Source organism: Phoca vitulina, unplaced genomic scaffold (genome assembly GCF_004348235.1).
Source record: "Phoca vitulina isolate PV1807 unplaced genomic scaffold, GSC_HSeal_1.0 scaffold22, whole genome shotgun sequence".
NCBI classification, from domain to species: Eukaryota; Metazoa; Chordata; class Mammalia; order Carnivora; family Phocidae; genus Phoca; species Phoca vitulina.
In genome coordinates, this window is record NW_022589725.1 from 16,806,371 (window position 1) to 16,831,560 (window position 25,190).

The window sequence follows — 25,190 nt, forward strand, 5'->3', positions numbered from 1 at the left end:
CTGCCGTTTATCCTCTGATATCTGCCCGCAGAATCACGGCTCTCCGCTTCGTACCTCAAAACCAACCGCCTGCGATATTCTGTTTGTAGAGATCCAGATCTTACATCTCAGGCTGGTTTCGTGGGTGCTCAGAGTGGTCTGGTAGATATCCAGCTCAATTCTGGGGACCAGTTGAAATAGGGTCCCCTACTCCTCTGCCATCTTTCCCCCCTCCTGGGAACACTATTTTTAAGCCCATTTTTGACTTCTGGAGGAAGGCTGAGAACAAGCTGTGGGGAAAGATGGAAAACTAGCAGTTCCAGCCATGTGGGTGGTCTTTTTGGGCCTTAGCTTCCCATCTGTAAAGGGGGATGATGTTCCTACCTCGTAGACTATATGAACCGGCCCTTCTGGCCTTAAACAGCAAGCTTCCCTCCCAGCACAGGGAGGTAATGAGGGTCAGGACTGCTGGCTCTGCTTCTGGAGATTCAGTGTTGATCCTACCAAAGGGCAAGAAGTTGGTCAAGCCACTCACTTTAATTTGCTTATTTTTCTAGGATCCAAGATTAGATTTGTAGACTTTTCAAATGGGAGTTATGATTAATGGTTATAATGTGCTATTATGTTCTTAAACAAATTCTAAAACCCATGGTCACCTGAAAAAAAAGAAAGATAAATTCTGACATGTTAAGTGCCAAAGGTGACCAGAAGCCAAGGGCAGTCACAAAGAGAAAAGCCTCAGATCTGACTTCTTAGAAGTTCCACGAAGGGCCAAACTAATTTTACAACTTTACAGATATTTTGCAAATCAGCTTTACTTCCCAGTATTTCAACAAGATTGCTTCTCCAGTGTAACTTTCCCATACCTTTTTTACCTTTTTAAAAATGGAGATGTAATTCACGTAATATTCACTGCTTTAAAGTATATAATTCAGCAGTTTTTAGTATATTCACAGAATTGTGCAACCATCACCACTATCTAATTCCAGAACATTTCATTCCCTGCCCCCAAAGCCCACACCCATAAGCAGTCACTCCTCATTCCCCCTTCTTCCCAGGCCCTGGGAACCACTAATCAACTTTCTGTCTTGATGGATTTGTCTGTTCTGGTCATTTCCAGAATGAAATGGAATCATGAAATGGCATCTTACAATATGTGGTCTTTTTGTCTGCCTTCTTTTACTTAGCACGATGCCTTCAAAGTTCATCCATGTTTATTCATTTTATGGCTATATTTGTTTATTCATTCATATGTTGGTGGCTACTTAGATTGTTTTTACCTTTTGGCTATTGTGAATAATGTTGCTCTAAACAAGTAATTGAGGGGCACCTGGGTGGCTCAGTCTGTTAAGCGTCTGCCTTCGGCTCAGGTCATGATCCCAGGGTCCCGGGATGGAGTGCCACATCAGGCTCCCTGCTCAGCAGGGAGTCTGTTTCTCCCTCTGCCTGCCGCTCCCCCTGCTTGTGCTCGCTCATGCTCTCTGACAAATAAAATCTTTAAAAAAAAAAAAAAAACCCCACAACAACAACAGCAACAACAACAAACCAAACAAGTAATTGAGTTTTCAATTCTCTGTGTATATATCTAGGAGTAATTGTTAGGTCATATGGTAACTGTATAACTTTTTTTTTTTTTAAGATTTTATTTATTTGAGAGACGGGGTGGGGGGAGAGAGAGAGAGAGAGATAGCAAGAGAGAGCACGAGCAGGGGGGAGAGGGAGAAGCAGGCGCCCCGCTGAACAAGGAGCCTGACATGGGGCTCAATCCCAGCACCCTGGGATCACAACCAGAGCCAAAGGCAGACAGACGCTTAACCGACTGAGCCACCCAGGTGCCCCAGTATTTAAACTTTTGTTTTCCAGAGTGGCTACATAATTTCATATTCCCACCAGCTGTGTATGAGGGTCCAATTTCTCCATATCATCAGGTTATTATTATTGTCTTTGATTATAGCCATCCTAGATGGTATGAAGTGGTATCTCATTGTGGTTTTGATTTGCATTTTTCGACTAATGATGTTATGCTTATTGGTCTGTTGTATATCTTCTTTGGAGAAATGTCTGTTCTTTGCCTCCATTTTTTTAGTTGGGTTATTTTTATTATTGAGATGTAAGATTTCTTTATAAATATTCTAGACAGAAATCCCTTATCAGATAGCCAACTGATTTTGACAAAGGTGCAAAAGCATTTCAGTGGCAGAAGGACAACTTTTTCAACAAATGGTGTTGGAGTACTTTGACATCCATAGGCATCAAAAGCATTATATCACCCCTAAGGCATAAACAACCAAAGGAAAAAAAAATCGATAAACTGGACTTCATCAAACAAACTTTCATTCTAGAAAAAACCTTGTTATGATGAAAGGACTGATATAAAATATTTACAGATCTTTTTATTTTGTAGGCTTTTTATTACTGAGTTGTAACAGTTCATTATATATTGTGGATACCAGACTCTTATCAGATATAAGATCTGCAATATTTTCTCCCTGTGGGTGTCTTTTTACTTTCTTGATAATATTATTTGAAGTACAAGGGTTTTTAAATTTTTTTTTTTTTTGCTTTAAATATTTTTTTGGGGGAAAGGACACCACACTTCTACTCAATTGAGAGAAACATTTTTACAGTCTTGAGGTCTTTTATTTTCTTTACATTTATCATGCCATGAATTCATAGGGAATGGATTCCAGCAGTTTGGGCTCCTTTCCATTAGTTCTCACAAAGTGTGCTTCTCTGGGTGGGGCAGGCTGGCGCTTCAGTTGAACCCAAGTACCTTTCTCTTTGGCTTCCTTCTTTTTCTGATCATTTTCCTTCACACGCTTCAGGAAGTTGTCTCGGCTCTTTGAGTGTTTAATATGCTCAATGCGTACATTAATTCTCTTGGCAAGAATCTTGTCCTTAACTTGTTTGTTTACAACAATGCCAACAGCATGCTGAGTAACATTGTAGACTCTTCCAGTTTTGCCATGGTAACATTTGTGGGGCATTCCTTTTTGAACAGTGCCCATTCCCTTGATGTCCACAATATCACCTTTTTTATAGATTCGCATGTATCTGGCCAAAGGAACAACTCCATGTTTTCTAAAAGGTCTAGAGAACATATAGTGGGTACCTCTCCTCTTTCCCTTTGTGTTGGTCATTTTGGCGAATTACTGGAAGATGGCGGTTCCGGCCTAAAGGAACGGTTTTTAAATTTTGATGAAGTTAAAATTATGTTTTTTTCCTTTGGTTGCTTGTGCTTTAGGTGTCATATCTAAGAAACTGTTTGGGTTGTTTAACCCAAAGTCACAAAAATTTATTTATTATTATTTTTTAAGATTTTATTTATTTGAGAGACAGAGAATGAACGAGAGAGAGCATGAAAGGGGGAAGGGTCAGAGGGAGAAGCACTCCTGAGCAGGGAGCCTGATGTGGGTCTTGATCCTGGGGCTCCAGGTTCAGGACCTGAGCTGAAGGCAGTCACTTAACCAACTGAGCCACCCAGGCGCTCTCCCCCCCCCCCCCAAATTTATATCTATGCTTATTTTTAAGAGTTGTGTAATTTTAGTTGTTACATTTAGGTCTTTGGTCCATTTTTTAGTTAATTTTTGTATATGGTGTGAAGCAGGGTTCTAACTTCATTCTTTTGCATATTTTGGTTATCTAGTTATCACAGCACCATTTACTGATTCAACTATTCTTATCCTATTGAATTGTCTTGGCACACTTATTGAAAATCAATTGACCATAAATGTATAGGTTTGTTTCTGAACTCTCAATTCTGTTCCATTGATCTGCATGTCTTTCCAACTGCTAGTATCACACTGTCTTAAATATTGAAGCTTTAAGTTCTAAAACTGGAAGGTGTGAATCCTCCAACTCTGTTCAAGATTGTTTTTGGATATTCTGGATCCCTTGCATTTCCATGTGAATTTTAGAATCTGCTTGTCAATTTCTACCAAAAAAAAAAAAAAAAGACAGCTGTAATTTTGATAGGGATAGCATTGATTCTGTAAATATTATGGGGGATACTGCCATCCTATCAATAGTAGGTCTTTGAAACCATGAGCACGGTAGGTCTTTCCACTTACATAGGTCTTCCTTAATATCCTCCAAGGATTTTTTTGGGGAAGATTTTATTTATTTGACAGAGAGAGAGAGAGAGAGAGAGAGCACAAGCAGGGGGAATAGCAGGCAGAGGGAGATGTGGGACTCGATCCCAGGACCCCAGGATCATGACCTAAGCCGAAGGCAGACGTGTTACTGCGCCACCCAGGCGCCCCAGATATCCTTCAAGGATATTTTGTATTTTCAGTGTAGAAGTCTGAGCTTCTTTGTTAAATTTATTCCTAGTTACCTTATTCTTTTTGATGCTGTTGTAAATGGAATAGTTTTCTTAAATTCATTTTTGAATTATTCATTGCCAATGCATAGAAATACAGCTGGCTTCTGTATGTTGATTTTGTATCCTGGACATCTGTTGAACTCATTTATTAGCGCTCATGATTTTTGGTGGATTCTTTAGAGTTTTCAGTTTTTAAAAATTCATGTCATCTGCAAATAGAGTTTTACTTCTTCCTTTCTAATCTGGATGTCTTTTATTACTTTTTCTTGCCTAACAGCTCTGGCTAGACCCTGCAGTAAAATGTTGAATAGAAGCGGTAAGAGCAGGCATCCTTGTCTTATTCTGATCTTAGGGGAAAAAGCTTTCAGTCTTTCACCATTATGATGTTAGCTCTGTGTTTTTCATAGATGCCCTTTATCAAGTTGAGGAAATTCCCTTCTATTCCTAGTATGTCAAGTGTTTTTATCATGAAAGAATGTTGAATTTTGTCAAGTGCTTTTTCTGCATCTATTGAAGTGATCCTGTTTGTTTGTTTTTTTCCCCTCCCTTTATCTGTTAATAGGGTGTAACATTGACTGACTTTCCTTTGTTGAACCAACCTTGTATTCCTGGAATAAATTCCATTTGGTTATGGCATATAATCCTTTTTATATGCTGGTAGACTTGGTTTGCTAGTATTTTGTTGAGGACTTTTTCACCTATATTTGTAAGGGATATTGGTTTGGAGTTCTCTTTGTGATGTCTTTGTCTGGTCTTGACATTAGGACCTGACAGAATGAGACAGGAAGAGTTCCTCATCACTTTTCATTTTTTGAAATCAAGGAATGCATCCTATGATAACGTCAACCCTGCCAGAAGCTGGGATAGGAATATATATTTACTGACTGGTCAGTCTATAGATACTTGAGTTTGCCTGTTTTACATGTTAAAAGTCAGAAAAGTTCTTAACTGATGGTATCTGCAGAAAGCAGAAGGAAGCTGGGTGAGGTACCTCCAAAGTAATTTTTTGCAGCTTGGGGAACAGCAGAAATTTCAAGTCTGTGGGGGCAGTAAGAGCATCAAGATGTGATGGCTCCAGACTCAAACAGATAGGGTCACACTCTTTTTGTTTTGTATCCAAAATGTGTTTACTGGGATGGTTTCCCAGTCATTTTGATTCAGGGTGCTTTTAATGCTGTTTCTGTCTGAAGGAACATTCTTCTGTACACCTTGCTTTTCCTCCTGTAGGCTGGCAGAGGACAGTGGAGCAGCCAACACACAAAACTACCATTTGTTCACAGTTAAAGTTGGTGGTGATTTTATAGCAACCTGGGCATTTCACATCCATGGAGTAGGAAGTGGGGCTCTGCACTAGGTGCTTCTTGTGTTTCCTCTTCTCTTCTGGAGAGGGATGGGGGAGATTCTTTGTGAGGGGTATGTTCTTGTGGGGAGGTTCACCATGGGAAAGGCTAGGGTCACATTCTTTCTCCATGCTCAGAAGCTGGATAACATGCCCATGCCCATTCTACTCAACTTTTTAATTTAATTTAATTTTGAGAGAGAGAGGGAGAGAGCGAGAGAGAGCACACATGAGGAGGGGGGAGGGGCAGAGGAAGCGGGAGAAACAGACTCCTTGCCCAACAGGGAGCCCAACGAGGGGCTCGATCCCAGGACCCTGGGATCACTGAGCTGAAGGCAAATGCTTAACTGACTGAGTCACCCAGGTGCTCCTCTACTCAACTTTCTTAAATCTGAATTTCTACAAATGCAAAATAAGGAATAACTTATCTAAATTTTTTAAAATGTGAGTTCCCTTGGTCTTAAGATAATTATATGAAGTAACGACATCTTAGTAATCTTGCCACCTTGCATACTGGTTCCATTTACATTACACTGAGATTATATCCATAAATAAGACATGTTTGAGGGAACAGTGGCTTTATGGGAACTACAGATGTATATTGGACTAGCATTCAACTAGTGCACGATCTCTAAAATGCCCAAGAAGGCAGGCTTTGATAATTTCCAGGTGGCTGATACAGTCCATAAATTTACCTCAAATGCAAACTGGGGGAGGAGAATTATGTGGGGAACACAATGTCACACAATGAAAATGACCCACAGCTCAGGTGATGCAGCCAAAATGGTTTTCTTCTAAATAGATTCTATGATGGGCACTCATTATCATTATACCTTTCCTTGAATGGTCATGAAGCTATCACATCTTCTGCAGAGGCAGCATTTCTAGTTCAGAGGTGTCATTTAAAGTTGGAATCTTTGAGAGCTATGAAAGCAACCTAAAGATGGTTGTGCTACTCAGGAATGAGCCAACTTTCCTGTTCCAAACTGAACTACAGTGGGCAGTCCTTTCCATGGCCTTCATGTGTTTGTGTCCTTGGTCCATTACTGTACATGCCTCATTGACTTATGACCTTCTCTCTTCTCTCCCATGGGATCAGTGTTCCTTGATCAAAGGGAGGGACTATATTCTACCCACTCAATCTTTAGGGTCCTGTATACTGTTCCTTATACATGCTTTGGACTTTTGTTGTTGTTGTTTTACTATTTTTACAATTCAAACAAACCTGGCACAAACCTCAATTGGGCTCCAAATATTTTTATACTAATTTAAAAGTAAAATTCAGGAATGTGATTTATAAGAAAACTGATCAGTAGTTCTAGAAAGACTGAAAAGGTTTAAATCTCCTCCTACATAAGACAAGGACGTGGCAGAGTTTGCACTGCCAGAGCCGCCACCTCACTGGAGCAGAGGGAAGGGGATGAGTCTATGGGGAGGTGAGGAGAAGAAGGAAAAGATGTTCTTTACACAAGGGGCAACTCCAATGGGTCCAACCTTTTTGTAGTCTCTTCTTGTGGAAAGCAGGGCAGAGCAGGGCCACAGCATGTCTGCTATACTACTCCTCACCCACTCCCTACCTGACTTGGGAAAACTGACCTAAAGATGGCCCTTCCTAGTCCTTGTGCAGTGAGGATCCCAGCTGCTGCTGAGATGCAGAGGGGAGCAGGGTCTCCTACCCTTCTGATGATACAGGCAATACGTGATGGAAGAGGGGATGGACCGAATTCAAATTTGGAAGCTACGCGGATGGCTCTACCACTGTATTGTGGATGTGGACCCAGGGTTCTACAAGGCTATCCATATTCTGATTGGCCCATACAGCCACAGTAGGTAGAGGAGGCCTTCTCTGGTGTGGTGGCAGGACAGAAAGAGTGCAATGCGGAAACAAAATCTGGATGATGGCTGAAAATTTCCCAAGCTTGGTGAAAGACAAACCTACATATTTATGAAGGTTGAGTAAACCACAAACAGGATAAATCCAAAGAAATCCATGCTCAGATATATCATAATTAATTGCTGAAAACTAGACAAAGAAAAAAATCTTGAAAGCAGCTGGAGAAAAAGGACACATTACTGATAGAGGATCAAGGATTTGAATGACTATGAATTTCTCATTGGAAACCGTGGAGGCCAGAAGGAAGCAGCACATTTTAAATGTGCTGAAAGAGGGCACCTGGGTGGCTCAGTCAGTTAAGCATCTGCCTTTGGCTCAGGTCGTGATCCCGGGGTCCTGGGATCGAGCCCTGCACTGGGTTCCCTGCTCAGTGGGGAGTCTGCTTCTCCCTCTCTCCCCCCTCCCTGCTTGTGCTTTCTTGCTCTCTAATTAATAAATAAAATCTTAAAAAAAAAAAAAGGGCTGAAAGAAAATGTCAACCCAGAGTTCTATACCAAATAAAAATATCCTCCTTAGGAATGAAGGTGAAATAAAGACATTCTCAGATGAAGGCAAACTAGTAGAATTCACAGCCAGCAGATCTGCTCTAAAAGAAATGCTAAAAGAAGATCATCAGATAGAAGGAAAATGGAATTAAGAAGGAAATTGGAATATTAGGAATGAAGAGCAACAGAAATGACAAATATCTGGATAAATATTTATGACTATTCTTCCTCTCTGAATTCTTTAGAATATCCTTGACAGTTATAAGTAAAAAATATAACATTATCTGATGGGATTTTCAATGTATATAGATGTAATATGATAGCTATTGCATAAAGGGAAAATGGTAAAGGGATCTATATGGTGAGAGGTTTCTACATTCCAACTGAAGTGCTAAAAAATTGATTCTAAGTATTTATTTTATAATCCACTAAAATATTATACAAAAAGATAAAGTCAAAATCATAATAGATACTAAAAATGGATTACTAGGGGTGCTTGGGTGGCTCAGTCGGTTGAGCATCTGCCTTCGGCTCAGGTCATGGTTCCGGGATCCTGGGATTGAGCCCCGCATCGGGCTCCCTGCTTGGTGGGGAGTCTGCTTCTCCCTCTCCCTCTGCCCCTCCCCCCCACTCATGCTCTCTCTTGTGCTCTCTTAAATGAATAAATGAAAAAATCTTTAAAAAAATAAAAATGAATTACTAAAACGGATTACTAAAAATGTTCAAATAACCCAAAGAAGGTAGGACTAGGGAAAAAGAATGACAGAGTAGGAAAAGCAGAAGACAAATAATACAATGGTATACCTAATTCCAAACATCAATAATTGCCTCGAATGTAAATGGTCTAAACACACCAATTAAAACAAAGATTGGCAGAGTGGGTTAAAGAAAAAAAAAACATCATAACCAAACTTTATGCTATTATAAGAAAACTCACTTCAAATATAATTATATAGGTAGACTGAAATTAAAAAGATGGAAAAAGGCATGCCATGCAAACATTAATCAAAAGAAAGCTAGAGGTGCTATGTATTTTTTTAAAAAGGAGTTAATTCTTTTTATTTATTTTAGAGAGAGAGAGAGAGAGAGAGAGCTCGTGAGCATGAGCAGGGGGAGGGGCAGAGGGAGAGAATCTTTAAGCAGACTCCCAGTTGAGTGGGGAGCCTGATGCAGGCCTTGATCTCACCACCCATGAGATCATGACCTGAGCTAAAACCAAGAGTCAGATGTTTAACTTACTGAGCTACCCAGGTGCCCCAGCTAGAGGTGCTATATTAATATCGGGCAAAGATTTCAAAGCAAAGAAAATTGCCAGAGATGAAGAGGGATATTATAATTTCAATAAAAGGGTCAATTCACCAAGAAGACATAATCCTAAAAATCCTAAATGTGTATTCAGCTAACAGAGCCTTATACAAATAAGTAAATAAATGAAAAGACATAATGTGTTTATAGATTAGAAGACTCAACATGGTAAAGATGTCAATTTTCCCCTGATTTATAGATTTAATGAAATACTAATCAAAATCCCACAGTGGGATTTCTTCTTTTTTGTAGATATAGACCAGCTGATGCTACAATTTATATGGAAGAGCAAGGAATTAGACTAGCTAAAACAGTTTTGGAGAAGAATAAAGTTGGAGGATCACACTGCCTGATTTTAAGACTTACAGAGCTACAGTAAGCTTTATTAGTAAAGCTACATTAAGACTGTGGTGTTGGTGAAAGGATGAGTGTATAAATCAGTGGAACAGATTAGAGAATCCAGAAATAGAGTCACAAAATATGGCCATTTGATTTCTGACAAAGGAAATTTAATGGAGAAAGTTACCACTCACCAAAACTAGAGTTGGGGACACTGTGGTGAACAAATCAAAGACTAAATGCAAACAGGGAGCAGATCATAAACTAATGCCAAGACTCTCGAGCTTCTCTTGAAGAAACCCAGATCTGGCAGCAACTGGCCTATATTCCCCCATGGCAACAATCAGCTAGAGCTGAGTGCTGGCAACTCCTTTAACAGGACCTGCATGCTCCAGTGTGATGCAGCTTCCATAGGACCCTTCTGTTTTTGACACCAAGACTTCATTAGATGCCATTTATTAACCCACTTGTATGATTGTTCTGTTGTTTCTCTTAGAGATCTCCTTCTCTATATCTGTGTCTCTATGAAAAGATGGAGAAATAAACAAAAACAGGGAAGACTATGGGTATTGAAAGAACATTTTTCTTCATAGAAGGACAATATATTCTTGTGTTTTGATTATGTATATAGTATCTCCTTAGCTTCACTTAGTGTAAGTGTTGTTTGAGTCCTATACTGGTAGAAAAAATTAAGCAAAAATGATACAGTCAGCTATAGAGCCAACTGTCTAAGAAGCTGGGGTGGGGGGGGTGGTGTCTGGGCATCTGAGCCTGCAAGGTCCCAGGAAATCTCCCTTAGGGGAGCAAAAGCCAAGAAGCCGTGTGTGCAATACCAGAATCCTCAAGAACTTCTCAGCATATATCCCAGATAACACACAGCACCCTTCTCCACACTGCAGTTTGACTTTCTCATTTATAGTCCCCTCTACCAGACTGCTAACTGCTTAAGAGTAGAAATTAGTATTTTATGCTTCTTTGTGTCTCGCAGTTTAGTTTAGTTCAGTGTCTGACATGTTTTATGTATCCAATAACTCTAAAATTATTATTATTATTATTTTAGAGAGGGAGAGGAGAGGGACAGAGGGAGAGAGAGAATCTCAAGGATGCTCCACACCCAGGGTGGAGCCTGAAGCGGGGCTCAATCTCACAATCTTAATATCGTGACCTGAGACGAAATCAAGAGTTGGACACCTAACCAATTGAGCCACCCAGGTGTCCCAACTCTAAAATTATTTTAAAAGTAATATATTAACTTGTTTTCCTTCTTTAAGAACCCATTACATATAAAACTAACATCTCTTTTGACCAACTTCCCCTAATCTTTCTCTTCTCTTTCTCCATGTAACTATGTGTCCTTCTCAAACACAGTAAAACACCTTACAGTATGCATATAAATCCATGAACAATATGGTGTTTAGTTTAGTTTACATATGTCATATAAACATATCACTTTGTGACTTGCTTTTTTTGGATCCCACTAGAGATCTATCCCAATTGAGACATTTACAGATAGAGCTCAATCCTTAATTTTGCCAACTTTATAGTACCTCATTGTACTATATCAGGTTTCCTTCCTTCCCTCCCTCTTGGTGGATAATCTTCCACTTGCATGATTGTTCTGTTGTTGGTGAAAGGATGAGTGTATAAATCAATGTATATCATGTTTAATTTATTCACTCACCACTGATGGACATTTAGCTTATCTTTGATTTTTCACTATTGTAATTATTCACTAATAACAGTATCCACATTGAAATTCCACATGCTTACACAGGACCAAGCTATGTTACTACTGTATAATTAGGCTACAGAAATGCACACATACACACAAAAGTCTGACAAAATAGTTTCATCACCAAGAAATGCAACTGGAAAAGACCAAATGAATTGCAAAAAATACCTGATTGCCTCTAGAAACAAGCAATAGAACAAGGTTAGGTTATCCTAGCTACTAGTTTCTTTCTTTCTTTCTTTCTAGCTACTAGTTTCAAATAAGGGGGAGAGGGGATCAGTAGCTGGTCAGATTCAGCAAAACTGGAATGGGTAAGTGCAAATGGGATATAACTCTGATACATAATGATGCAACACAATGTACTCATTCAAGATAAAGACCCATTCTAAACTAGTGGGTCAGACCAATGAGGAAGATTTCTGCTCCCGAGGAATCTGGTTGTTTAATATTGGTTAACATGTGTCAGAATATAATCTTTACATTTATGGTCCTCAAAGAGACCCCAAATAGAAAAGAGATCATCCTCTATTATTTCATGTTAATTTTGGGAAAATTTAAAAATCAAACAGTAAAAAAAAAAAAAATCAAACAGTAATTGATGCTTTGGATTTAAAAGGTTAGTTCTAAAATGCTGTAATATAGCAACTCTTTGATAAAAAAAATCTGCAAAAAAAGCAAAGGAGCAGTAGACATTTTCAAAGCGTTTGATAATAATATAAATCATTATCTTTTTTTTCCCAAAATTTTATTTACTTATTTGATAGAGAGAGAGAGCACAAGCAGGGAGAGTGGGAGGCAGAGGGAGAGGAAGCAGCATCCTCTCAGGGTCCTCCCAGGACCCTGAGATCATGACCTGAGCCAAAGGCAGATACTTAACTGACTGAGCCACCCAGGCACCCCTAAATCATTATTTTATTATTATTCAAATAATTTCACAAATTAACTCTCTTTGAAGAGACTAGCAATGAAGCTGCCCCACAATTATGTAAGACAGATATTATAATGTGCAGCTTTCCAAGTCCTTGTTTTACAAACCGATTCAAAAACTTGGAAAGCAAGGAAGAGAAAAGGACCCTAAAATTAAAAATTCTGAACAACTGTAGTCAGAGACGACAAAAGGAGTAAAAGGAAAAAGAATTCTTATAGGCAATGTGTCTGAAGATGTACAGCAGGATACACACACACTTTTGTATTCACGTTACAAAGCATGGTAACATAATGAATACCTGGGAACCAACCATGCAACTTCATCACTAGACAATCCCAAGGAGTCAAAGTCAAACTGCATTCTTCTCTATTGTATTCTCTTGCCTCACCTCCCCAAGCCCCACCCCATGAAGTAATCACTGCCTCTTTTGTGCCATATTTATATGATGGGATTCTAGGAACATTTTCAAGAATGAAATTAGTACAAATTCACTTGAGTAGAAAAACTAATTTATATCTATCTACTAATATCAGGGACAGCACACAGTATCCCTACTGCTATGAAATCTTACATCACCACCATCTCTATTAAAAATCTTCTCATAATTAAGTCATCTCATAATTGATTTTCTCAATCGTCATCTCAAATATTCTATTAAGCAGATCAAAATAAGCCTAACTTTTTTTAACTTCTTAGAATAAAGATGGTTAAGCATACCACAGCATACTACTTCTATTAGATAATAGCTCAAGAAAAGATTAAAATACTTATAGGCAACTTACTTCATGTAAATTCAGTTCTTTAACTTTCTCTTTTAATATAACCTGTAAGACAAAAAAGTATGTTATGCCCATTTAAATTTATAATTAAAAAATTTCTCATTACACTAAAACATATTTTTCTTTTGTATATGTAGCTCACTTCTCCTCCTGTTCAATATTGGAAAAAAATCTCTTTTATATTGAGACAGAACATTTTAGCCATATTTTTTTTAGCAACATTTTTTTTTAACTTGAGCAGTGATGCAATGTTCTCCAGAAAAACAATTTTAAAATCCCTTTGAGTACAGATTAAATTTCAGGAAAAGACATAAATACATGCTCATCTGGACCAAGTGCTAACTTAGGAGGAAAATAAATGAGGTTGACTCTCATGATTCACTAAAACACAGTATTAGCTGATGAGAACTATTAATGTATAAAAGATTAAAAAAATAAGGTCAAACTTAATTTTGCAAGTTTTGGTTATTTTTATTCATCATTATCATCAGAAAATTTTAGCTCTACCCAAAGTCATGTAAATGAACTTAAAATTCACCCAGGTGCCATCCCCAACCTGTGGTAACTGGATACCAGTTAAAAAAATGACAAGTGATAAGAGGGCAGCAGATTATTATTTAAAAAGAAAATTTCCAGGGGCGCCTGACTGGCTGTTGGTAGAGCATGTGACTCTTGATCTCGGGGTTGTGAATTCAAGCCCCATGTTGGGGGTAGTGATTACTTAAAAAAATAATATTCTTAAAAAATAAAAAAAAAATAGAAAATTTTGGAGAATAAACAGCTTATTAGAATTATATGCCATCTTAAAGTCAAAAAATAGGTAAGTGAAATTTGGGGGAAAATCTCCCAGTTTCGAGTATCTTACATTCTTGAACCAAAAATGGTTTTCAGGGCAAATCATATTTTCAGAAAGCTATCATCCAGCTATGCAAGGATGTACTAAATTTCCAATTCAGTATATTTTAAAAACCACTTTACTGTCTATCTTGTTACTCTATTAACTCTATCAGTCAATTTTACTTGTTAAATGACCATCAAGGCCAATTTTACTTTCTAGTTAGCTTACATCTTACATACAAATATCTTATAGGTTGTCAAATTTATGATAATATTGAGACAAAAGGATTCATTAATTTAGAAAACTAAAACATTCAACTCTATGAATCTCACATGAGACCTATCGGGAAGACCATGGGGTTACCTATGAACATCAGTGTGGAAATCTAAGGAACTTGACAATGAGCTCAGATTTCAAAGAGACATAAACAAAAGATGGACAAAGAGATACGTAATCCTAAAATGGTGACATGGTCCTGCAGCATCAGTGTCAGCAAGGTTAAAGACCCAAATAAACTAAAGCTTACCCCACGACTCCATAAAAACAAACAAAAAACAAAGAAAAACAAAACAAAACCAAAACCCAAATCCCAAAACCAGAAAGCAAAAAAAACTAAGGATAATAAAAATAATTTCATACTTTGGGCCAAAAGAAAATTAAGGAACACCTAGGCCCACTGTTCGGTGTCCGTGGTAAAATGTCATCAGATGACACATGGAAGAAAAAACAAATTTTACTTGGCCATCAAGAAAAGCTAAATTTATTCCCTTAAAGAACAAATTGGTAAAGGAATGACAGTACAAAGGGTAGGGATTAACAGCAATGACCCAAGTATTTAGACTTCCGATGGTGTGACGTGAGAGAGGAGGAGATGAGATCACTATAATGCAACTGTTCACCTCTGAGGAACTGATATGTCTTCTAACGGAAGAAGTAACAAATTCATTTAATGGGATCTCTTAACTCTACTAGATTAACAGTAATTTTAAGGATTATTAACCATAGCATTTTCCTTTAGCAGTGTTGGCTAAAGTTCCCTGTTATATTATTATATCATCTGAACTTCAAATGAGGAATACTTAAAGTGAAGTTGATTTATTTTGTACTGCAAACTGGAAGTGAAATGCTAAAATGAACACAAGTAAATCCAGTCCCAGTTTAAAATATGAATGGAAATCTAAGTTCTCATTTTTTGGTTAAAAAAAAAAATCAAGGCCAATCTGAAGTAAATTTCTTACCTGTTTGTAGGCATAAAATTCTTTGTGTGCTTGATGTCTTAGCCTAAAAGACAAATGAGCAATGCGATATTGAGGTTTCCAATATAACAATTTGATAAAAAGATCTTAGATTTTTGATATTAATTTATATCATTTATGGTTTAAAATCCAAAATCTTTATCCTGAAAAACACCCAAATGACATATCTGTTACCATGTTATGAGAAAGTAGCCAAAGAACCATAAAATGTTATGTTATCCAAATGTTAAGTTCAAGTGAAATCTCATTAAAACAAAATCTTAATACAACAAATATTTAAATGAAGAAGCTTCAATTCTATTTATATTGGTGACAGTCCACTTGTTTTAGTATTTAATATATCACATTTTTTCTTAATTTAAAAAATTTAAGTGTAACATCCATCTAATAATGTAAAGAAACCTTAAGAATACAGCTAAATGTGGGGCACCTGGGTGGCTCTGTTGGTTAAGCATCTGCTTTCGGCTCAGGTCATGATCCCAGAATGCTGGGATGGAGCCCCGCATCTGTCTCCCTGCTCAGCGGGGAGTCTGCTTCTCCCTCTGCCCTTCCCCCCTGCTCCCTGTTCGTGCTTGCTCTCACTGGCTCTCTCTCTCTCGCTCTCACTTTCTCTAAGAAATAAATTTTAAAAATCTAAAAAAAAAAAAAATTAAAAAAATACAGCTAAATGTTAAAAAAAAAATATATATATATATGTACATACATACACACACACACACACACACGTGTAACATCACACAGATCAAGATATAGAACATTTCCAGGACCCCTGAAATGACTCCTATCAATATCTACCCCTAAGAGGTACCCACTATCCTGATTCCTATCATTATAGATTAACTGTGCTTGTTTTGAACTTCACTTAAATGTATCATTTGGTATATGCTTTTTGTGTTGGCTTCTTTCAGCTAACAATTACTTGTGAAATTCATCCACATGGTTGCAGTAATTCTTTTTGACTGATATATAGTGTTCCACTGTATGAATATAAGACTATCCATTACACTGTTGATGAATATTTAGGTTACTTCCAGTTTGGGGCTATTATAAAGAAAGCTGCTACATAAATTCTACGTCTTTTAGTGGTCATATAGACTTAATTCTGTTGAGTATATACCTAGGAGTAGAACTGCTAGTCAAAATGCTTGTACTGATTTCTGTTCCTAGATGTAATGCACTAGAGCTCTTGCTGTTTCACATCTTTGCCACTACTTGGTAGGATCAGTTAAAAAAAATTTAGCCAATCTGGTAAGTATTCAGTGGTATCTCATTTCAGCTTTAATTTGCATTTCACATTTGATGTTCAGCACCCTTTTGTAAGCTTATTGTCCATTTGGATAACTTCCTTTATAAAATGCCTGTTTGATGGGGCACCTGGGTGGCTCAGTCAGTTAAGCGTCTGCCTTTGCCTTGGGTCATGATCGCAGGGTCCTGGGATCAAGCCCCACATTGGGCTCCCTGCTCAGTGGGAGGCCTGCTTCTCCCTCTCCCACTCCCCCTGCTTGTGTTCCCTCTCTCGATGTGTCTCTGTCAAATAAATAAAATCTTTAAAAAAAATAAGAAAAAATGCCTGAGTCTTTAAAAAATGAGTTACCTTTTTCTTATTGATTTGTAGGAGTTCTTTATATATTTCAGACGCAAGTCCTCTCTTGGGTCTATGTACTGCAATTATCTCCCACTCTATGGCTTGTGTTTTCATTCTCTTGATGGTATCTTTTGATGAACAGAAGCTTTTAATTTAAATTAAGTCCAATTTATAAACTCTTCCCAATAATGTCAAGTTCTTTTTGCATCCAGTTAAAGAAATCTTTGCCTACCCCCCAATCAGGAAGATATTCTCTTGTGTGTATTGTGAAAACAATTTGTTATTTTACCTGTTACATTTAGGTATCCATCCAAAATTACTTATGATCCATCTGAAATTAGTCTTTATATATGATGTGAGGAAGGGGTCAAGATTCTTTCTATCCACATGCAGATTTTCATTTGATTCATTTATTCAAAAGACCCTATTTTCCCTATTGCATAGCAGTGACACATCTGTCGTTAAGTCAGATCGAATATGTGGGTCTGTTTCTAGAATTCTGTTCTATTCCATTGGTCTATTTGCCAATAGACTCTTCTCTTCCTCTATACTCGGTTGAATAGTCTAAAAAATTTATGTCTGCTGGAACCTCAGAATGCAACCCTATTTGGAAATAGAGACTTTGTAGATTATTTAGTTAAAATGAGGTCATATTAAATCCAATATGACTGGTGTAGAAGAAGGCCAGGTGAAGACAGAAACAGACTGAAATCATGCAGGTACAAGCCAAAGAACATCAAAGATTTCTGGTAACTACCAGGAACTAGGGAAGAGGCAAGGATTCTCCCCTAGAGCCTTCAGAGGGAGCATGGACCTGCTGACACCTTGATTTCAAACTTCTAACCTCCAGAACTGTGAGATTAGAGTTCTGTTATTTTTAAGCCACTTGGTTTGTGGTACTTTGTTATAGCAGCCCTGGGAAATGAATGCACCTGATGTCATTACCACATTTTTTTTTTAAGATTTTATTTATTTATGAGAGAGAGAGCACAAGGAGGGGGAGTGGCAGGCAGAGAGAGAGAAGCAGGCTCCCCGCTGAGCAAGGAGTCCAATGCAGGACTTGATCCCAGGACCCTGGGATCACGACCTGAGATGAAGGCAGACGCGTTATGACTGAGCCACCCAAGCAGCCCCACATTAGTTTTTCTCTTAACTTTTATTCTGAAATAATTTCTCAGAATAGCTGCAAAAAGAAAAGCTGAAAAAAGTAGAGTTCACATAAATTTCCTCTCAGATTTACCAATGTTCACATCTTACAAAACCATTGTACAATGATCAAACCCAGGAAATTAACACTGATATTATTAATATTGTCATAATATTAAACAACATTGTTTGAATTTCACTTTTTTCATTATTGTCCTTTTCCTGTTCTATTATCCAATCCAAGATCCTACCTTGCATCTATTTATGTCTCCTTAGCCTCCTCCAATCTCTGACAATTCTTTAGTTTTCCCTTAACTTTCAATTTGACACATTAACCAATGATCATTTGGTTATGGAGGTGTCTACCAGGTCTCTCCACTGTAAAAGGTACTATTTCCCTCTTTGTGACTGATCAATATCTTGGGGGAGAGATGTTGAAACTATGCAAATACCTATTTTTTTCTCAAACTTTTGCCCACTGATTTTAGCACCCATCTTGCTTGCAACAATTACTGTAGTGGCTACATGGTGGTGGTTTTGTAGTTTTCTAATTCCTTGTACATTAATTGGAATTCTGTATGGAAGAGTTGTCCCTTCTTATTTATTTATATCAGTATTAATTTGTGGATATTTTACTCTATGGGTTATAATTCAGTATGATCATTATTTGTTTTGTTGCTCAAACTGATTTAGGGTTGGCCTTCAGAAGCTCCATCACGTTGACGCCTGTGTCCTTTCAATATGCCCTCATCCTTTTCCATGCACATCCTTGCTTACTGGCACCAAAAGGTGTTCCAGGCTCATCTTGTATTTCCTATGCCCCAGTTGTGGAATTAACCACTTCTTCAAAAGAATCTTGGTTCCTTTTATTGGAGAAGAGTATTTAGAAACCAAATTCTGGGTGCTAGGTGAATAGCACTTTAAGTACTGGGGCTTTGTAACAAGTATGGGTCTGGCAGTATTAAGTCCTCAAGCTCTGCTCTTAACTACTGTCTTGGCTATTATTATTATTATTATTTTTTTTTTTTTAAAGATTTTATTTATTTGACAGAGAGAAAGACAGCCAGAGAGGGAACACAAGCAGGGGGAGTGGGAGAGGGAGAAGCAGGCTTCCCGCAGAGCAGGGATCCTGATGCGGGGCTCGATCCCAGGACCCTGGGACCATGACCTGAGCCGAAGGCAGATGCTTAACAACTGAGCCACCCAGGCGCCCCATTATTATTTTTTTTTAAAGACACATTTATTCAGTGTCATGATCAGACTATTACATTTAGCAATCAAGAGCATGGGTGCAAAAAAAAAAAAAAAAAATCTACATTAAAACCCTTTGTTGGAATGTTTTACACTTTCCACAGAACAGAAACAAAAATAACCTGTTATACAATTAGTCACAAATATAGTCCTCGAGTTTTTTGCCCATACACATGAGTATTGTCTAAAACATGTCTTCTTTGTAGCAGCTCAGCCCTGCCACCACTGTGCTTGGCTGAGTTCACAAATCTGTTGTAACCTGTAGCTTCACTTCTCTGGCTCTCCTCTCCTGCTAAGCTTTGTTTCCTGGCAGTGATTAAAACCTCCTGCCACTGCCATAGCTACTGCTGCTGCTGGAACCACCACAGCCACCTTGGTTTCGTGGTTTGGCAAAGTATTGGCTTCCACCACCACAGGGGCCAGAGCTTCTGCCTCCAAAATTTCCTCCTTTCATGGGTCCAAAATTTAAGGATTGATTGTTGTAATTGCCAAAATCATTGTAGCTTCTGCCACCCCCGAAGTTGCTTCCATCATTACCAAACCCGTTACAGCCATCCCCACTGCCACCATATCCACCACCACCTCGACTGCCACCAAAGCCACCTCGACCACTGAAGTTCCCTCCACGACCAAAGTTGTCATTCCCACCAAAACTACCTCCACGACCACCACCAAAGTTTCCAGAACCACTTTGACCTCTTTGGCTGGATGAAGCACTAGCCCTCTCTTGCTTAGATAGGGCTTTCCTTACTTCACAGTTGTGGCCATTCACACACAGTATGGTATTTCTGAATGACAATCTTGTCTACAGAGTCATGGTCATCAAATGTGACAAAAGCAAAACCTCTCTTTTTGCCACTGCCTCGGTCAGTCATGATTTCGATTACTTCAATTTTCCCATACTGTTCAAAATAATCTCTTAGATGATGTTCTTCAGTGTCTTCTTTAATACCACCAACAAAAATCTTTCCGCAGCTGTTCAGGCTCTTTGGGAGACTCTGACTTAGACATGATGGCGGTGGGAGGGGAGACTTTAACAATGCTTACTCGGCAGCGTCCACGGGCAGAAAAGCTGTCTTGGCTATTCTTGATCCTCTGCACTTCCATATAAATTTTATGAGGTAGTCACTTTCCACAAAAAATCTGTTGGGATTTTAACTGAGGTTGTATATAGAATTTATAGATCAATTGTGAAAGAACTGACATCTTTGCAAGACAAAGTTTCCAACCTATGAACATAGTATATTCCTCTATTTATTAGATCTTCTTTCTTTCTACACATTTCTAGGTAGGACATGTAATTTTCTGTATTTTTGATTACAACATCCTAGTAGTTGTGAAGTGGTATCTCATAGTGGTTTTAATTTGCATTTCCTTTATGATCAATGATGTTGAACTTCTTTTCATGTACTTGCTGGCCATTCATATATCCTTTTTGGGGAAACGGCTATTTATTCAAGTCCTTTGTCTATTTTAAAATTCAGTTGTCTTTTTGTCATTGAATTGTAAGAATTTTAAAAAAATATATTCTGCTTATTAAATCCTTATCAGATATATGAATTCGAGGGGCGCCTGGGTGGCTTAGTCGGTTAAGTGTCTGACTTCGGCTCAGGTCATGATCTCAGGGTCCTGGGATTGAGCCCCGCATTGGGCTTCCTGCTCAGCGGGAAGCCTGCTTCTCCTTCTCCCACTCCCCCTGCTTGTGTTCCCTCTCTCGCTGTGTCTCTGTCAAATAAATAAATAAAATCTTAAAAAAAATAAAAAAAAAGCTTTTCCTAAAAGCTGTAATTAGCTAAAGTGTTTATTACTCTGAGAAAGACCTAAAAATCATACCCAGCCAGCATATCTATGAGAGATAAGAAGTGATTACATTTTGTGAGAGCTTCAGAAAAGATTCCCTTTCTATGAAGAACGTAAATTCACTTGTCAGAATATTGGAAATACACACTAAATTCGTTTGAATTTGACCATCAGTGAGTGGTCACTGGAGGAAACAATTAATTATTGCTGAAAGATATCTGATGATGGTATTTATCTTAACCATAATCACATACTATGCAAATACTAAAAATTGTTAGAAGTATAGTTGTTTAATAAAACCCAGCTTTCTACCCTTTTACTCATAAAACTCTTTGAACAATATAGTATACGAATTTTTGTAGTCTGAGTTTTGGCTTTGAATATTAGATCCTACTTAAAAACTTAAAAGAGGAAGATGCTTGCTTAAACAATTGTAAGTAAGTCAACTGTGAATCTTTACTGGCCAAATCCATTACTCCTTCAAGTAAGGTGTCACTTGTCTGTACATGTGCTGTAGAGCTTGTGGAATAGTTTTTTTTTTTTTTAAGTTTTTATTTATTTGAGAGAGAGAGGGAGAGGCATGAGTGGTAGGGAGGGGCAGAAGGAGAGGGAGAAGCAGACTCCCCGCTGAGCAGGGAGCCCAATGCAGGACTCGATCCCAGGACCCTGGGATCATGACCCAAGCCAAAGGCAGACACACAACCGACTGAGCCACCCAGGTGCCCTGAATATTTAGAGTTTTATGTAGATAATCAGTAACCTGAACACCTGACCAAAGGAGCTTAAAATCTTAAGAGACCACAAGAACCTGTTTAAAGGCTCAGATCTTGTCGCAGCTCTTGATCAAGAGCTCATGAGTTTGAGCCCCACACTGGGTGTAGAGATTGCTTGAATAATAAATAAACAAACTTGAAAAAAAAAAAGAAAATTTGCTAATTATCGTACTTACACAATTTTTTAACATAAGGGCAGAAAGCTGATTTATAATTGATTGTTTAACATATTCTGAAGTAACATAGAATGAAAATTGATTACCTAATCAAGTAGCAACAGAAGAGTAAACTAAGGATGAAGACAAATATAGCAGTGCCAAAAACCACAATATATATGTTGAGAGGCAGATTCTGGAATCCAATATTAGGCATCCTGAAGTTGTAATGTGGGAAATCCGAGCTCATGGATGAACTGTGGGGGAAGAAAAGAATGGAAAAAAATTAGGTTATAAAGACTAAGAACCAAGACAGCATTATCTTTGTATGTATACAAGGCAACAATTTTATTAAGACTTGACCCCATTTGAAACAAATATGATAAAGAGTTAATATTCTTGCCATTCATTCATTTATCATGCCACAAATATTTACTGAGTACTTGCTATGTACCTGGTACTATTCTAGAAGCTTGAGATCCTACCTAAAAAACTTTTACAAATTACATTCATTTATAAAAAGGCATTTCACTGGGACACCTGGGTGGCTCAGTTGGTTAAGTGTCTGCTTTTGGCTCAGGTCATGATCTCAGGGTCCTGGGATTGAGTCCCGCACTGGGCTATTTGCTCAGCGGGGAGCCTGCTTCTCCCTCTGCCTGCCACTCCCCCCTTCTTGTGCTCTCTCTCTCTGACAAATAAAATCTTTAAAAAAAAAAAAAAAAAGGGCGCCTGGGTGGCTCAGTTTGTTAAGCAACTGCCTTCGGCTCAGGTCATGATCCCGGAGTCCTGGGACTGAGTCCCGCATTGGGCTCCCGGCTCGGCGGGGAGCCTGCTTCTCCCTCTGACCCTATCCGCTCTCATGCTGTTTCTCTCTCTCAAATAAATAAATAAATAAATAAAATCTTTAAAAAAAAAAAAAAAGGTATTTTGCTGAAATAATGCCAGGAATCAATAAACATATGAAAAAGTTCAACCTCAAACTGCTCAGGCTCTCTGCTCAGCTGGGAGTCTGCTTTTCCCCTCTCACTCTTCCTCTGTGCATTCTCTCTCAAATAAATAAATAAAATCTTAAAAAAAAAAAAAGTAGCAGCATTAATAATGGTAAAATACTGGAAATAACACTTCTCACAAGGAGGTAATGATTAAATAATTATGTTGAATCATGTTACAGTATTATGAGGTCATGAAAATCTGTTTCAGTAAATTTTAATATCAAGGGCAAGATAAAGGTATGTGGGAGGGGGACCCGGGTGGCTCAGTGGGTTAAGTGCCTGGCTTTTGATTTCGGCTCAGATCGTAATCTCTGGGTCATGGGATTGAGCCCTGCGTCCGGCTCCACACTTGGGGGTATGTCTGCTGGAGATTCTCTCCCTCTCCCTCTCTCTCAAATAAATAAATCTTTCTTAAAAAAGATTTTATTTATTTATTTGTCAGAGAGAGAGAGCGCACAAGCAGGGGGAGCAGTAGGCAGAGGGGGAAGCAGGCTCCCCGCTGAGCAAGGAGCCCAATGTGGGACTTGATCCCAGGACCCTGGGATCATGACCTGAGCTGAAGGCAGATGTTTAACCAACTGAGCCACCCAGGCGCACCTAAATAAACAAATCTTAAAAAAAAAAAAAAAAAAAAAAAAGAATATATGTGAAAAAAATTAAGCAGGCTATAGATTGTATATAAAATATCCCAATTTTGGAAAAGGTTGAAAAACGTGTACATACTGGTGTATGTGTGTGTATGGCAGAAAAAAGCCTGAGAGCCAACATGTCAAAATGTTAACAGTGGCTTGTGGTTCACTAGTCATTTTGATTTTCTTTTTTTTTTTTTAACTCCCTTTACTAAGTTAGGCCCTGTTCTAAGCATTTTACTGGCTTTATTTTATCTTCACATAATACCTCTATAGGTAGGTACCCTAATATCTCCCATTTTATAGATAAGGACACCAAAGCTTAGAGACTTTTGGTCACATAGTCATGACTGACCAAGTATGTATGGGAGCCAAGCCTTCTCCAACTCCAAAGCCAGTGCACCCATAGCCTATATGCTCTATGGTTTTTCTCTTGTGTTGTTTTTATAATCAGAAAACAGCAAATACTGTTTAAACATTAAAAAGGGGGCTATTTCTGTCAATTTGTTTGGTAATACTTATCGATCACCACACAGTTCAAATTCCATGAATGGAGGTTGCCCTCTCCATTAGATAAGCTTTAGTGATAAAGTGGCTCATCACACCTTTTCACTAGAACTTTTCTTGTCATTGTGATTCATTACAAAAGAAAGAGCAACTGCCAGGCCTGATTATCAAGACCACATATTGATAAGTGAATTATAACAATGACTACTGCCAAAATCAAGACAAAACAAAATAAAAACCTACCAAACACTTCTACCTTTATTTATATAATGTAAATTTAAAAAGTGTTTACAGATTTTTGTCTTTGTTGGTTCCCAGAAGAGTATATTTATAGACACTACTGAGATGCTTACTGGCTGTATCTGAAATCTAATGAGTTATTACTTAAAAAAAAATTTATTTGAGAGAGTACACACACACACAAATGTGGGGAGGGGCAGAAGGAGAGGGAGCAGACTCTTCACTGAGCATGGAGCTCAACAGAAGGCTCGATCCCATGACCCTGAGATCATGACCTGAGCTGAGCTGAAATCAAGAGTTAGCACTTAACCGATTGAGCCACCCAGGTGCCCTATGACTTATTTTTTTAATTTATTATTTTTTTTAAAGATTTTATTAATTTATTTGACAGAGAGAGCAAGAGAGCACAAGCAGGGGGAACAGTGGAGGGAGAGGGAGAAGCAGACTCCCCGCCGAGCAAGGAGCCGGATGTGGGGCTCGATCCCAGGACCCTGCGATTATGACCTGAGCTGAAAGCAGATGCTTAACCATCTGAGCCACCCAGGTGCTCTTTTTTTTTTTTTTTTTTTAAAGATTTTATTTATTTATTTGAGAGAGAGAGAATGAGAGAGAGAGCATGAGAGGGGGGAGGAGAGGGAGAAGCAGACCCCCCGCTGAGCAGGGAGCCCGATGCGGGACTCGATCCAGGGACTCCAGGATCATGACCTGAGCCGAAGGCAGTCGCTTAACCAACTGAGCCACCCAGGCGCCCCTGACTTTTTTTTTTTTTAATTATTTTTATTAACATATAATGTATTATTTGTTTCAGGGGTACAGGTCTGTGATTCATCAGTCTTACACAATTCACAGCACTCACCATAGCACATACCCACCCCAATGTCCATCACCCAGCCACCCCATCCCTCCCACTCCCC

General features: G+C 38.4%; 3 protein-coding genes and 1 pseudogene across 7 annotated transcripts in view; all 4 read right to left on the reverse strand.

The window, feature by feature from the left end:
- The window catches only part of RNF24 (ring finger protein 24), a 93,374-nt gene that overhangs the window by 16,110 nt on the left and 52,074 nt on the right, over positions 1 to 25,190 (reverse strand). For all 5 annotated transcript variants that reach the window (XM_032420066.1, XM_032420064.1, XM_032420065.1 and 2 more), the window contains 3 exons: positions 22,016 to 22,165; positions 15,181 to 15,223; positions 13,108 to 13,149 (listed from right to left, as the gene is read on the reverse strand). In XM_032420066.1, the coding sequence (XP_032275957.1) occupies positions 13,108 to 13,149; positions 15,181 to 15,223; positions 22,016 to 22,158 (228 nt within the window). In that variant the 5' untranslated portion in view covers positions 22,159 to 22,165. The remainder of the gene's footprint in view (positions 1 to 13,107; positions 13,150 to 15,180; positions 15,224 to 22,015; positions 22,166 to 25,190) is intronic.
- On the reverse strand, positions 2,518 to 3,275 carry LOC116642025 (60S ribosomal protein L21-like). The gene has a single exon (XM_032420062.1). The coding sequence runs from the start codon at positions 3,117 to 3,119 to the stop codon at positions 2,637 to 2,639; it is 483 nt and encodes a 160-aa protein (XP_032275953.1). The 5' UTR covers positions 3,120 to 3,275; the 3' UTR covers positions 2,518 to 2,636.
- Positions 4,787 to 15,227, reverse strand: LOC116642027 (40S ribosomal protein S27-like). The gene is made up of 3 exons (XM_032420068.1): positions 15,181 to 15,227; positions 13,108 to 13,149; positions 4,787 to 5,683 (listed from the first exon to the last, which is right to left on the reverse strand). The coding sequence occupies exon 3, from the start codon at positions 5,628 to 5,630 to the stop codon at positions 5,472 to 5,474; it is 159 nt and encodes a 52-aa protein (XP_032275959.1). The 5' UTR covers positions 5,631 to 5,683; positions 13,108 to 13,149; positions 15,181 to 15,227; the 3' UTR covers positions 4,787 to 5,471.
- LOC116642024 lies at positions 19,228 to 20,694 on the reverse strand (annotated as a pseudogene).

Bases quoted from the DNA above. Each gene is read 5' to 3' on its own strand.
- LOC116642025 (XM_032420062.1), bottom strand. From the start codon at position 3,119: ATGACCAACACAAAGGGAAAGAGGAGAGGTACCCACTATATGTTCTCT.
- LOC116642027 (XM_032420068.1), bottom strand. From the start codon at position 5,630: ATGGATGTGAAATGCCCAGGTTGCTATAAAATCACCACCAACTTTAAC.